This window comes from Salvelinus alpinus, chromosome 6, assembly GCF_045679555.1.
Source record: "Salvelinus alpinus chromosome 6, SLU_Salpinus.1, whole genome shotgun sequence".
NCBI classification, from domain to species: domain Eukaryota; kingdom Metazoa; phylum Chordata; class Actinopteri; order Salmoniformes; family Salmonidae; genus Salvelinus; species Salvelinus alpinus.
In genome coordinates this window covers 74,769,213-74,784,138 of record NC_092091.1, presented here as the reverse complement: position 1 = coordinate 74,784,138, position 14,926 = coordinate 74,769,213, and the positions used below count along the sequence as shown (strand labels likewise).

The following is a 14,926-nucleotide window of genomic DNA, read 5'->3' as shown; positions in this document are numbered from 1 at the left end:
CCTCGCGATGCCTGCATCCGCCAAAGACTGCAGCTATAGGTCACCGAGAAAGCGACGCGCCATGCATGGCTGTTGTAGACTGCGTCGGTCGGTCGGAGGAGAGCTGGAGAGGAGACTGAGTAGAGCCTCGGAAATAAGAGATCAGACAAACACAGCAAGCAGCATGCCGTTTGGGATGGTAACGCTTTCCACTGTCAGATACCATCATCACTAAGCACTGAACACATCTCCAAAGAGGTAAGTGCTTCGATAGGTTTTTTAATTACGTTGCACATTTTCATAAACGCTTTCTTGCACCTGGGGGGAATCCAGTTCGGAGGTTCATATCGTATTGACATCTAACTGGGCGTAGGCTAGGCTATCTGCCCATCTGTCTGTCTGTCTGTAGGCTAGGCTATCTGCCCATCTGTCTGTCTGTCTGTCTGTAGGCTAGGCTATCTGCCCATCTGTCTGTCTGTCTCTCTCAGGTTGAATATATTCGATTTGATTTATGTCACAATGACAATATAACGAATATGTTGTTGTTGTCCAAATCTATTCGTTGCCGTTTTGCCCATCCGTTGAAACGACAGCAAATGCAACTCTGTACCTATGTTCCAGTTTTGATGCGCACTCCATCCAATGGGCATGCAGTGTGTGTGATCGTCAATATGGAAATTGTAACATTAGAATAAAAACACTGGTGGGCTATGTGATTGAAAGGAACAGCATTGAATTGGCTATATATTCAATAAACAACCCAAGCAGCCGAAGGAACACTACCCATTCGCAAGTATTTTGTAATTTGTCTAAAACCGGTCAAAAATGTCCCGGACGGCGCACGTATCGATGTCCCTCTCTGTTGATGCGGTGGTGGCGGCTCGGGGCTGGGTCGTTCCCAACAGTGCCGCATTTGTATGTAGAACAGTGACAGTGTCAAATAAGGTAGAAGCCTACCAACCGCGATGCCTTTGCACAATGCGTCCAGGTCCCATTGATAACTGCAGTGGTGTAAAGTAACAAAGTAAAATATACTTTGAAGTAGACTACTACTTAATTATTTTGGGGGGGGATATCTGTACTTTACTTGAAGCCTACAACAGTACATTCTGAAAGTTTTCAGACCCCTTGACTTTTTCCACATTTTGTTAGGTTACAGCCTTATTTGAATTTTTTTATTTTAACTCATCAATCTACACATACTACTCCACAATGACAAAGAAAAACAGGTTTGCAAAAAAATGAAATATCACATTTACATAAGTATTCAGACCCTTTACTCAGTACTTTGTTGAAGTACCTTTGGCATTGATTACAGCCTTGAGTCTTCTTGGGTATGAGGCTACAAGCTTGGCACACCTGTATTTGGGGAGTTTCTCCCATTCTTCTCTGCTGATCCTCTCAAGCTCTGTTAGGTTGGATGGGGAGTGTCGCTGCACAGCTATTTTCAGGTCTCCAGAGATGTTCGATTGGGTTCATATCCGGGCTCTGGCTGGGCCTCTCAAGGACATTCAGAGACTTGTCCCGAAGCCACTCCAAGAATGATGGATGCAACTGTTTTTTTGGGGACCATCAATGCTGCAGAATTTTTTTGGGACCTTTCCCCAGATCTGTGCCTTAACACAATCCTGTCTCGGAGCTCTACAGACAATTCCTTCGACCTCATGGCTTGGTTTTTGCTCTGACGTGCACTGTCAACTGTGGGACCTTAAATAGACAGGTGTGTGCCTTTCTAAATCATGTCCAATCAATTTATTTTATCACCGGTGGACTCCAATTAAGTTGTAGAAACATCTTAAGGATGATCAATGAAAACAGGATGCACCTGAGCTCAATTTCGAGTCTCATAGCAAAGTGTCTGAATACTTATGTAAATGAGGTATTTATGCTTTTTATTTTTAATACATTTGCAAACATTTCTAAAAACCTGTTTTCGCTTTGTCATTATCGGGTATTGTGTGTAGATTGATAAAAAATATATTTAAAAAAAATAGAATAATGCTGTAACGTAACAAAATGTGGAAAAAGTGAAGGGGTCTGAATACTTTCCGAATGGACTGTACTTTTTACTAGGCCTTATTTTCCCTGACACCAACAGTAGGCTAGGCCGCTCGATAACATTCCAATGCTTAGCAGGACATGGAAGAATGGTCCAATTCATACACTTATCAAGAGAACATCCCTGGTCATCCATACTGCCTCTGATCTGGCGAACTCACTTAACACAGATGCTTCGTTTGTAAATGGTCTGGTGGTCAGTGTTGGAGTGTGCCCCTGGCTATCCATTAAAAAAAAGGAAATTGTGCCGTCTGGTTTGTAATATAAGGAATTTGGAAGGATTTATAGCTTCTACTTTTGATACTTAAAGCTACAATATGTAACTTTTTGGGTGACACCAACCAAATGCACATAGAAAAGTGAGTGATAGATATGTCATTCTCATTGAAAGCAAGTCTAAGAAGTGGTGTATCTATTCTATGTGCTCCATTTCTATGCTTCCCATTCTTAAGTTTTGTTTTTGCCTCTTTTACTTTCCGTTTTGTACACAAGCTTCAAACAGCTTAAAATAACATATTTTGGGTTATGGAAAATACATTTCACAGCAGTTTTCATGGTACAATGATTCTCGCCTTGCTTGTTTTGCCACAAACTGGAATTAGGCAACCTATTACAATTTTAGCAACCAGGAAATGATGGAGTTATTTCTGCATGGTGCATCTTTAAGTGTATTTAAAACCAGATCGTTTTAGATTTTTACTCAAGTAGTATACTACTTTCACTTCCACTTCAGTCATTTTCTATTAGGGTCTTTACTTTAACTCAAAGATGACAATTGGGTACTTTTTCCACAACTGGATAACTGTCGATGGTACATTAAGTCCGTTATAAATAGAGGGGATTGAGTTTGAATGAGGAATGGAATGAGCTTCTCTCTGTTCTGTGTTCTATTTTCTCCCCATTCTAGTTTAGGTTACATAACACTCAAGGCTATTCCCCCTCCAGTGTTTCCGTATTAGAGAGGATTGTGTGAATTAGGCTAGGTACCCAACTCCCCATGGTAAAACTGTAAGATATTACTCTTTCTAGTTTCTTCCTCTAATCCCACCGGTAAGCTTTGGGGGCAGAGATAAGCATCTTTAGTGAGCAGGTCAGTGAGTCGTTTAGCCGCGCCTTTGTCTGCAACACTGGACTGGACTCACAGCTGGGCGCTTCTAATGATATTGATAAAGCCGCAGTAGGATTAAATTAAAGGTCAAAGGTTATTGTTGACGTGCGGAACAGATGGCACCCTATTCCCCTATGGGACCTTGTTAAAAGAAATGCACTAGGGTACCATTTGGAACTCAGTCTAGGGCTCTATCCAGCAGATTGACAAGCTACAGTACCAGAGTACTTTTGGGTAGAAGCTGCTACCTGGCCCAGAGCTAAAGAAAATAAACCACTTTACCATTATGACTTTGCCAGTGACACTTTAGTTTATTCGACTTTTACGTTAAGAATATCATAGAATTATTGCCAAACACCATGCGACAAGTAACCTCAGATGTGTGAGTGCTTTTCCTATTTTGATTCACAGGTCTAGGATCAGCCATCGCTTATACCCAAATCATGACCGTAATTAGAGGGGAAAGTGTTTAACTGACCTTAGATTAGTGTCTAGGCCTAGGGGCTACTCTGTCCTACTTCTAGTTCTAAGAGGTGGTTGAGTCTGAGGGAACTTTTTTGGCAGAAAATGACAGAAGCCAGAAGAAACTGTTGTTGAGGAGCTGTCACCTTTATAAAGAAATTGTGACTTGGTCTCTTTCTCTCTCACCTCACTCTTCCCCTATTTCATTCCTCATCTCGCTCCCCCTTTTTCTCTCTCCATCTCCCTTGTTCTCCCTCTCTCTCTATCTCCTTACATTGTTCCTTGTCATGTTCTCTGAAGGAGGGTAATGATGACATCACAAATTCAGACTGATACAGTGTGATCCATCATTCCTGGCCTGACATTGACATGGCAACAGGCAGGAAGGGTGAGTCCTTGACTTCTATGTGTGTCTGTTTCTGTCTGTCTGTCTGTCCGTCTGCCCCTCTGTCTGTGTGAATGCAACTGTTCTCGCCCAAACATTAATTCATTTATCTGCCAGCGATTGTCTCTAAGTGCATGGATTTTCAATTCCCTTCCCTTTGTTTGTAAAGCCCTAATGCAATGTCAGACCTAAGTTATACTGATGGACCAAAACACTAACTCTCTCCCTCTCTCTCTCGCTCTCTCGTTCTCTGTCTCACTCTCTCTCTCTCATAAAAGCGCAATGAAAACTTGCAGTCGTATACAGCTGCATCGCCATGCATGAATTATACTGTATGCGTGTGCATGTGTACAGTACGTGCCTGTGTGTGTATTTCTGTCCCTGACCGAGTCACGCTCTTACTGCCTCTTCCCCAGGGTCGACCTCGAAGGGAGGAAGCGTGCGTTTCCCTGACGACGAGGATGCCATGGGCTCCCCTGTTCACCGTGAGGACAAAGCCAACGATTCGTCCATCCCTGCTCTCCCAGAGCCTGATGGGAACTTCTTGGTTAAGGTGGGCGGGGTTTGGAATACGAATGCTCGAATTCCTTGTGCCAAGTTCAGTAGGCAAACATTGTTGAACATTGCAGATTGAAATGTAATGAATAGAGCAGACATGGTTCCTTATTCTACAGGTCATAGAGCCATGTTTGTTCTTCATAACATATGTCTATAACGTTATGCCCTGCTGAATGCACCCCTGATCGGTACCTTCATAAGAACTCCTTAACGCATTTCATAAGAAGTGTGTGAGTATTTAATAAGTGTTTATGTAATTTGTACTGTGTTTCTCCTCTCTCCCTCTGTCTGTCTGTCTGTCTGTCTGTCTGTCTGTCTGTCTGTCTGTCTGTCTGTCTGTCTGTCTGTCTGTCTGTCTGTCTGTCTGTCTGTCTAGGTAGGGTTCCTGAGGAGTCTGCATCGTTATGAGATCGTCTTCACCCTCCCAGAGCTGCCTGTGCTGGGGAAAGATGTGTGCTCCCTCCCTTCCTCCTCATCACCGACTCCCAGACCCCTCCTCAAAGTCAACCGTGTCACACCCACACCAGAGGGTACGTGGGAGACCAGTTTCATTAGGGCATGCCAAAGAAAACGTTAAACCGTTTTGCAATGGAAAATTAGTGTTTGTTATTGGAGTCCAGGTAGTCCCTTCCTGTTTCAGTCAGTTTTTATACTGTTCGAAGCCTATTGAATGCGACCCAGGATAGAAACTGAGATGATTGCTTCTGTGTTCCTTGTACAGGATCCAATTTGTCCAAATGGATATGAATTGAGTAAATGGATATACTCGTAAAGATGGGTGCAGTGTAGACCTGAAAGTGGCAGAAAACCACTAACAAGGCATATCTGATCTCCCATGTCTCTGCCAACAAACATATTACCACCATAACAAGACACTGTTTCTGTCATTACTGTAACCTACTATTACAGTAACCGGATTTTTGTCATTACTGTAACCTATTATTAAAGTAACCGGTATGTTATCAAACCTGTGAAACTTGAATGTCTGTCTGGATCACTGGCGAAGGTCTCCTTCCTTCTTCTACCTTTTCTCCCACTCCACTCTCCCCCTCCATCCCCTGTCCCCAATGAGTACTTGTCTGGCCCAAAGTTGACAATTTCCCTACCTCTTCCCCTTTTATCACCTATTCTACATTCTTTGGATCTGCTCTCCATCCCCTGTTCCCCACAAATGCCATCCGACCCATGGAGAGTGATGCTCTGATCGGAATTACCAGAGGAATATAACCACCACCAGACAGTCATTACCAGAGGAATATAACCAACACCAGACAGTTATTACCAGAGGAATATAACCACCACCAGACAGTTATTACCAGAGGAATATAACCACCACCAGACAGTTATTACCAAAGGAATATAACCACCACCAGACAGTCATTACCAGAGGAATATAACCACCACCAGTCAGTCATTACCAGAGGAATATAACCACCACCAGACAGTCATTACCAGAGGAATATAACCACCACCAGACAGTCATTACCAGAGGAATATAACCACCACCAGACAGTTATTACCAGAGGAATATAACCACCACTAGACAGCTATAACCAGAGGAATATAACCACCACCAGATAGTCATTACCAGAGGAATATAACCACCACCAGACAGTCATTACCAGAGGAATATAACCACCACCAGACAGTCATTACCAGAGGAATATAACCACCACCAGACAGTCATTACCAGAGGAATATAACCACCACCAGACAGTCATTACCAGAGGAATATAACCAACACCAGACAGTCATTACCAGAGGAATATAACCACCACCAGACAGTCATTACCAGAGGAATATAACCACCACCAGACAGTTATTACCAGAGGAATATAACCACCACCAGACAGTTATTACCAGAGGACTATAACCACCACCAGACAGTTATTACCAGAGGAATATAACCACCACCAGACAGTTATTACCAGAGGAATATAACCACCACCAGACAGTCATTACCAGAGGAATATAACCACCACCAGACAGTTATTACCAGAAGAATATAACCACCACCAGACAGTCATGACCAGAGGAATATAACCACCACCAGACAGTCATTACCAGAGGAATATAACCACCACCAGACAGTCATTACCAGAGGAAAGTAACCACCACCAGACAGTTATTACCAGAGGAAAGTAACCACCACCAGACAGTCATTACCAGAGGAATATAACCACCACCAGACAGTTATTACCAGAGGAATATAACCACCACCAGACAGTCATTACCAGAGGAATATAACCACCACCAGACAGTCATTACCAGAGGAATATAACCACCACCAGACAGTCATTACCAGAGGAATATAACCACCACCAGACAGTCATTACCAGAGGAATATAACCACCACCAGACAGTTATTACCAGAGGAATATAACCACCACCAGACAGCTATAACCAGAGGAATATAACCACCACCAGATAGTCATTACCAGAGGAATATAACCACCACCAGACAGTCATGACCAGAGGAATATAACCACCACCAGACAGTTATTACCAGAGGAATATAACCACCACCAGACAGTTATTACCAGAGGAATATAACCACCACCAGACAGTTATTACCAGAGGAATATAACCACCACCACCAGACATTACCAGAGGAATATAACCACCACCAGACAGTTATTACCAGAGGACTATAACCACCACCAGACAGTTATTACCAGAGGAATATAACCACCACCAGACAGTTATTACCAGAGGAATATAACCACCACCAGACAGTCATTACCAGAGGAATATAACCACCACCAGACAGTTATTACCAGAAGAATATAACCACCACCAGACAGTCATGACCAGAGGAATATAACCACCACCAGACAGTCATTACCAGAGGAATATAACCACCACCAGACAGTCATTACCAGAGGAAAGTAACCACCACCAGACAGTTATTACCAGAGGAAAGTAACCACCACCAGACAGTCATTACCAGAGGAATATAACCACCACCAGACAGTTATTACCAGAGGAATATAACCACCACCAGACAGTCATTACCAGAGGAATATAACCACCACCAGACAGTCATTACCAGAGGAATATAACCACCACCAGACAGTCATTACCAGAGGAATATAACCACCACCAGACAGTCATTACCAGAGGAATATAACCACCACCAGACAGTTATAACCAGAGGAATATAACCACCACCAGACAGTTATAACCAGAGGAATATAACCACCACCAGACAGTTATTACCAGAGGAATATAACCACCACCAGACAGTCATTACCAGAGGAATATAACCACCACCAGACAGTTATTACCAGAGGAATATAACCACCACCAGACAGTTATTACCAGAGGAATATAACCACCACCAGACAGTTATTACCAGAGGAATATAACCACCACCAGACAGTCATTACCAGAGGAATATAACCACCACCAGACAGTCATTACCAGAGGAATATAACCACCACCAGACAGTCATTACCAGAGGAAAGTAACCACCACCAGACAGTTATTACCAGAGGAATATAACCACCACCAGACAGTCATGACCAGAGGAATATAACCACCACCAGACAGTTATTACCAGAGGAATATAACCACCACCAGACAGTTATTACCAGAGGAATATAACCACCACCAGACAGTTATTACCAGAGGAATATAACCACCACCACCAGACATTACCAGAGGAATATAACCACCACCAGACAGTTATTACCAGAGGACTATAACCACCACCAGACAGTTATTACCAGAGGAATATAACCACCACCAGACAGTTATTACCAGAGGAATATAACCACCACCAGACAGTCATTACCAGAGGAATATAACCACCACCAGACAGTTATTACCAGAAGAATATAACCACCACCAGACAGTCATGACCAGAGGAATATAACCACCACCAGACAGTCATTACCAGAGGAATATAACCACCACCAGACAGTCATTACCAGAGGAAAGTAACCACCACCAGACAGTTATTACCAGAGGAAAGTAACCACCACCAGACAGTCATTACCAGAGGAATATAACCACCACCAGACAGTTATTACCAGAGGAATATAACCACCACCAGACAGTCATTACCAGAGGAATATAACCACCACCAGACAGTCATTACCAGAGGAATATAACCACCACCAGACAGTCATTACCAGAGGAATATAACCACCACCAGACAGTCATTACCAGAGGAATATAACCACCACCAGACAGTTATAACCAGAGGAATATAACCACCACCAGACAGTTATAACCAGAGGAATATAACCACCACCAGACAGTTATTACCAGAGGAATATAACCACCACCAGACAGTCATTACCAGAGGAATATAACCACCACCAGACAGTTATTACCAGAGGAATATAACCACCACCAGACAGTTATTACCAGAGGAATATAACCACCACCAGACAGTTATTACCAGAGGAATATAACCACCACCAGACAGTTATTACCAGAGGAATATAACCACCACCACCAGACATTACCAGAGGAATATAACCACCACCAGACAGTCATTACCAGAGGAATATAACCACCACCAGACAGTTATTACCAGAGGAATATAACCACCACCAGAGAGTCCTTACCAGAGGAATATAACCACCACCAGACAGTTATTACCAGAGGAATATAACCACCACCAGACAGTTATTACCAGAGGAATATAACCACCACCAGACAGTCATTACCAGAGGAATATAACCACCACCAGACAGTCATTACCAGAGGAATATAACCACCACCAGACAGTCATTACCAGAGGAATATAACCACCACCAGACAGTCATTACCAGAGGAATATAACCACCACCAGACAGTCATTACCAGAGGAATATAACCACCACCAGACAGTTATTACCAGAGGAATATAACCACCACCAGACAGTCATTACCAGAGGAATATAACCACCACCGGACAGTCATTACCAGAGGAATATAACCACCACCAGACAGTTATTACCAGAGGAATATAACCACCACCAGACAGTCATTACCAGAGGAATATAACCACCACCAGACAGTCATTACCAGAGGAAAGTAACCACTATCAGACAGTCATTACCAGAGAAATATAACCACCACCAGACAGTCATTACCAGAGGAAAGTAACCACTATCAGACAGTCATTACCAGAGAGGGAACAAAAACCAAAGAGATCAATCCATCAGCTCCCATTTCAGCCCTGAATCGATTCAGAGAGAAATGAGACCAGAAGAGGAGATGCTTTTGCATTGCCTCCACCCCCCCCCCCCCTCCCCCTCTCTTTTACACCGCTGCTATTCTCTGTTGCTATCATCTATGCATAGTCACTTTAATAACTCTACCTACATGTACATATTACCTCAATTACCTTGACTAACCGGTGCCCCTGCACATTGACTCTGTACCGGTACCCCCCTGTATATTGTCTCACTATTGTTATTTTACTGCTGCTCTTTAATTACTTGTTACTTTTATTTATTTTTCTTATTCCAACTGCATTGTTAGTTATGGGCTCGTAAGTAAGCATTTCACTGTAAGTTCTACACTTTTTGTATTCGGCACATGTGACCAATAAAATTTGATTTGATTCCCTGGCTTCATCCCAAATGTTCCCCTGCACCCTATTCCCTATACAGTGCACTGCTTTCGACCAGGGCCCATACGGCGGGCCCATAGACCTCTGGTCAAAGGTAGTACACAATGTAGGGAATAAAGCGCCATTTGAATTTTAGGGGGAAAGAATCTGAGCTCCCCGCTGGGCTTTCAGAGTGGCTTCCTGTAAGAAAACCCTGGGTTGTGTCCTGGATAGCAGCCTATTCTATTAACTTGAAACATTGAATGTTCCCTATAGGCCCTGATCAAATTAGTGTACTATATAGGTAATATGGTGGCATTTCAGACACAGATTTTATGGTATGTGGGGAAGCTATGGCCAATTACATTGAAGTAAATACTCAATAGACTACTGTCTCTCAGTCTTACATTTAAGTCATTTAGCAGACGCTCTTATCCAGAGCAACTTACAAATTGGAAAGTTCATACATATTCATCCTGGTCTCCCCGTGGGAATTGAACCCTGGTCCCCCCGTGGGAATTGAACCCACAACCCTGGCGTTGCAAGCGCCATGCTCTACCAACTGAGCCACACGGGACCACGTTACTTACGTTACTTCTGTCTGTTTTGATGCCTTTTTGTCTCTGTCTTCATGTCACTCTTTCCCCGCACATTCCTGTACTTTTATTATTGACTGTCTCCATCTTTCTCTCCTTCTTTCTTTCTTTCTCTCCCTTTCTTTTTTTACCTCTGTCTCCCTCCCTCTCTCCATCCATTCCCTGTCTCCCTCCCGCTCTCCATCCATTCCCTATTTCCCTCCCGCTCTCCATCCATTCCCTGTCTCCCTCCCTCTCTCCATCCATTCCCTATTTCCCTCCCTCTCTCCATTCATTCCCTGTCTCTCTCCCTCTCTCCATCCATTCCCTATTTCCCTCCCGCTCTCCATCCATTCCCTGTCTCCCTCCCTCTCTCCATCCATTCCCTATTTCCCTCCCTCTCTCCATCCATTCCCTGTCTCTCTCCCTCTCTCCATCCATTCCCTATTTCCCTCCCGCTCTCCATCCATTCCCTGTCTCCCTCCCTCTCTCCATCCATTCCCTGTCTCTCTTCCTCTCTTCGTCCATTCCCTGTCTCTCTCCCTCTCTCCATCCATTCCTTGTTTCTCTTGGTCCATCTGCCATCTCCTGCTGTCCCCCTCCTTCCCTCCCTCTAGGTGGGGTGAAGGTGACGTGTGAGTACACCACCCACCAGGAGGGGGTGCTGCAGGAGGAGCTGACCCTGGTCAGCCGGGGGAAGAAGGACCAACGTCTGCGGGTCAGGCTACAGGCCCGGGTCATGGGTGAGTTACTCCTGTGTGCCTGGTCATGTATGGACACAGTCATACACACAGAAACACACACAGTGACACACATACTGATCATCTGGGCAGTAACCCTGTGTTAATAGGGGAAATATCTGCAGTTAGTTACCACTTACTTATGGTATTTACAGCAAGGCATACTGCTGAGTTAAATGCTATTATGCAACAGATGTACTATGTATGGCCTGTCAGTGTTAAAGGGTGGACAGCACCCTCTGGTGAACTAAGAGGTCTCTGCAACTTCCTCTACATCACACACTCAATATGATCCTTTACTCAGCAAAATAACAGTGACTCTTCCGCTCTCTTTCTCAATCTCCCTCCCTCCCTCTTTCTCTCTCTCGCCCTATCTCTTACCCACCAACCCAATCTACCCCACCCTCTCCCTCCTTCCCTCTCTCTCCCTCCATCCCCTTCTCCCTCTCTCTGTAGATCGTCACCATGGTACTCCTATGCTGCTGGAGGGGGTGCGGTGTCTGGGGGCGGAGAAAGAAAAAAGGAAATGAGCCGTCCATCCCTTTATATCTTCCCTCTCCTGTAGAGACCAGCCATCGTCCGTCCCTTTATATCTTCCCCCTCCTGTAGAGACCAGCCATCGTCCGTCCCTTTATATCTTCCCCCTCCTGTAGAGACCAGCCATCGTCTGTCCCTTTATATCTTACTCCTCCTGTAGAGACCAGCCATCGTCCGTCCCTTTATATCTTACTCCTCCTGTAGAGACCAGCCATCGTCCGTCCCTTTATATCTTCCCCCTCCTGTAGAGACCAGCCATCGTCCGTCCCTTTATATCTTCCCCCTCCTGTAGAGACCAGCCATCATCCGTTCCTTTATATCTTATCCCTCCTGTAGAGACCAGCCATCGTCCGTCCCTTTATATCTTCCCCCTCCTGTAGAGTCCAGCCATCGTCCGTCCCTTTATATCTTCCCATCCTGTAGAGACCAGCCATCGTCCGTCCCTTTATATCTTCCCCCTCCTGTAGAGACCAGCCATCGTCTGTCCCTTTATATCTTCCCCCTCCTGTAGAGACCAGCCATCGTCCGTCCCTTTATATCTTCCCCCTCCTGTAGAGACCAGCCATCGTCTGTCCCTTTATATCTTACTCCTCCTGTAGAGACCAGCCATCGTCCGTCCCTTTATATCTTACTCCTCCTGTAGAGACCAGCCATCGTCCGTCCCTTTATATCTTCCCCCTCCTGTAGAGACCAGCCATCGTCTGTCCCTTTATATCTTCCCCCTCCTGTAGAGACCAGCCATCGTCCGTCCCTTTATATCTTCCCCCTCCTGTAGAGACCAGCCATCGTCTGTCCCTTTATATCTTACTCCTCCTGTAGAGACCAGCTATCGTCCGTCCCTTTATATCTTCCCCCTCCTGTAGAGACCAGCCATCGTCCGTCCCTTTATATCTACCCCTCCTGTAGAGACCAGCCATCGTCCGTCCCTTTATATCTTCCCCCTCCTGTAGAGACCAGCCATCGTCCGTCCCTTTATATCTTCCCCCTCCTGTAGAGACCAGCCATCGTCCGTCCCTTTATATCTTCCCCCTCCTGTAGAGACCATCCATCGTCCGTCCCTTTATATCTTCCCCCTCCTGTAGAGACCAGCCATCGTCCGTCCCTTTATATCTTCCCCCTCCTGTAGAGACCAGCCATCATCCGTTCCTTTATATCTTATCCCTCCTGTAGAGACCAGCCATCGTCCGTCCCTTTATATCTACCCCTCCTGTAGAGACCAGCCATCGTCCGTCCCTTTATATCTTCCCCCTCCTGTAGAGACCAGCCATCGTCCGTCCCTTTATATCTTCCCCCTCCTGTAGAGACCATCCATCGTCCGTCCCTTTATATCTTCCCCCTCCTGTAGAGACCAGCCATCGTCCGTCCCTTTATATCTTCCCCCTCCTGTAGAGACCAGCCATCATCCGTTCCTTTATATCTTATCCCTCCTGTAGAGACCAGCCATCGTCCGTCCCTTTATATCTTCCCCCTCCTGTAGAGACCAGCCATCATCCGTTCCTTTATATCTTCCCCCTCCTGTAGAGACCAGCCATCGTCCGTCCCTTTATATCTACCCCTCCTGTAGAGACCAGCCATCGTCCGTCCATGTATCTCTTCCCACCCCCTCCTGTAGAGACCAGCTGTCGTAGTGGAACAAAACCAGCACTTACCTGCACTTAGCCACAAACATGCATGCACCCGTAGTGGCACACAAACACACACACCCGAGGAGGCTGATGGGAGGTGCTATAGGGACGGCTTATTGTAAAGACTTGGAATGGAACAGGTGGAACGGTATCAAACATATAGAAACCACGTTAGATTCCATTCCACGAATTCCATTCCAGCCATTACAATGAGCCCATCCTCCTATAGCTCCTCCCACCAGCTTCCTCTGACACACAAACACACACACGCACTGTTTTTTTGTGATTAGCCCTGTAATGAAGACCAAGGTGTCCATGATCACTTACAGTTCCCAAAATCTAAAATGACACATTGCTCAGTGAGGGAGCCAATGTGTTTCCAACCTCCACTGTAGGTTCATTATATAACCAGGCACTGCAGCTCTTTGCTTCTCTTCCCTTCTGTCGTTCTGCAACAAGAGCCAAGCGTTAACCAGCCTTAAACGATCAGAAATATGATTTAACATTTGAATTATGCACGTCAATATAACCTGTCATTGTATTATGATTTACACTGAGTGGACAAAACAGTAAGAACACCTTCCTAATATTGAGTTGCACCCCCCATTCACCCTCTGAATGTCACACATACACAATCCATGTCTCAATTCTCTCAAGGCTTAAAAATCCTTTAGCCTGTCTACTCCCCTTCATGTACACCGATTTGAAGTGGATTTAACAGGTGACATCAATAAGTGATCATAGATTTCACTTGGATTCACCTGGTCAGTCTGTCATGGAAAGAGCAGGTGTTCCTAATGTTTTGTCCACTCGTTGTACAGTATGTGTTCTGTGTGAGCGCCACCTTTACCAACTATGTAAGAGTATGCCTTTTAGTCTGTGTCCTGCAAAACTGTCTCTGTATCGTACTAGATTCTCCAATATCTCCGTCAGTAAATAAAATATCATGTCAACTGTTAACCTGTAGATGTACACTATTGTTTTCCAGTGTCCTACAGTTCATTGTGTCCTACAGGATCCATATTATTTTATTTGACTCGTGATAAGGTATTATATACACATTGTGGTTGTTGAAGATTAGCGGTGGTGTTCAAGTATAGACGACAGCCACAAAGATAATGTAATGGAGATGGCATCGGAGAGGGCAGAAACACTGGCACTGAGCCAGCACAAAACTGGTCCACTGGCTCAATTCCCAGACTCTTTGCCTTCATAAAAAAAACAAGACAGTCCAGCCGAGAGTTGAAGACGAGTAGAAAACACAAACGACCCTGCATAGAAGAAGCTCCTCAAACTTTTTCTTTCTTATTTTATCATACCGGAGTCAATAGGTTTTGCATTCTACTTTCTA

At 44.8% G+C, this 14,926-nt stretch overlaps 1 protein-coding gene, 1 long non-coding RNA gene and 1 other non-coding gene across 3 annotated transcripts in view; 1 reads left to right on the top strand and 2 right to left on the bottom strand.

Moving 5' to 3' along the window:
- LOC139579371 (uncharacterized) overlaps positions 1–14,926 on the bottom strand; it is a 331,703-nt gene that overhangs the window by 266,802 nt on the left and 49,975 nt on the right. The window lies entirely within an intron of this gene.
- Positions 52–14,535, top strand: LOC139579317 (adipose-secreted signaling protein-like). Its single transcript, XM_071407877.1, has 6 exons — positions 52–237; positions 3,908–3,995; positions 4,409–4,545; positions 4,927–5,080; positions 11,291–11,416; positions 11,870–14,535. Exons 2-6 carry the CDS (start codon positions 3,977–3,979, stop codon positions 11,941–11,943), a joined length of 510 nt encoding a protein of 169 aa, XP_071263978.1. The 5' UTR covers positions 52–237; positions 3,908–3,976; the 3' UTR covers positions 11,944–14,535.
- trnaa-ugc (transfer RNA alanine (anticodon UGC)) lies at positions 10,601–10,677 on the bottom strand. Its single transcript has one exon. It is a non-coding gene; the product is annotated as a tRNA-Ala (tRNA).

Coding starts and splice junctions, on each gene's coding strand:
- LOC139579317 (XM_071407877.1), top strand. Junction 5,081..11,290: donor TGTCACACCCACACCAGAGG/GTACGTGGGAGA, acceptor CCCTCCCTCTAG/GTGGGGTGAAGGTGACGTGT. Junction 11,417..11,869: donor GCTACAGGCCCGGGTCATGG/GTGAGTTACTCC, acceptor CTCTCTCTGTAG/ATCGTCACCATGGTACTCCT.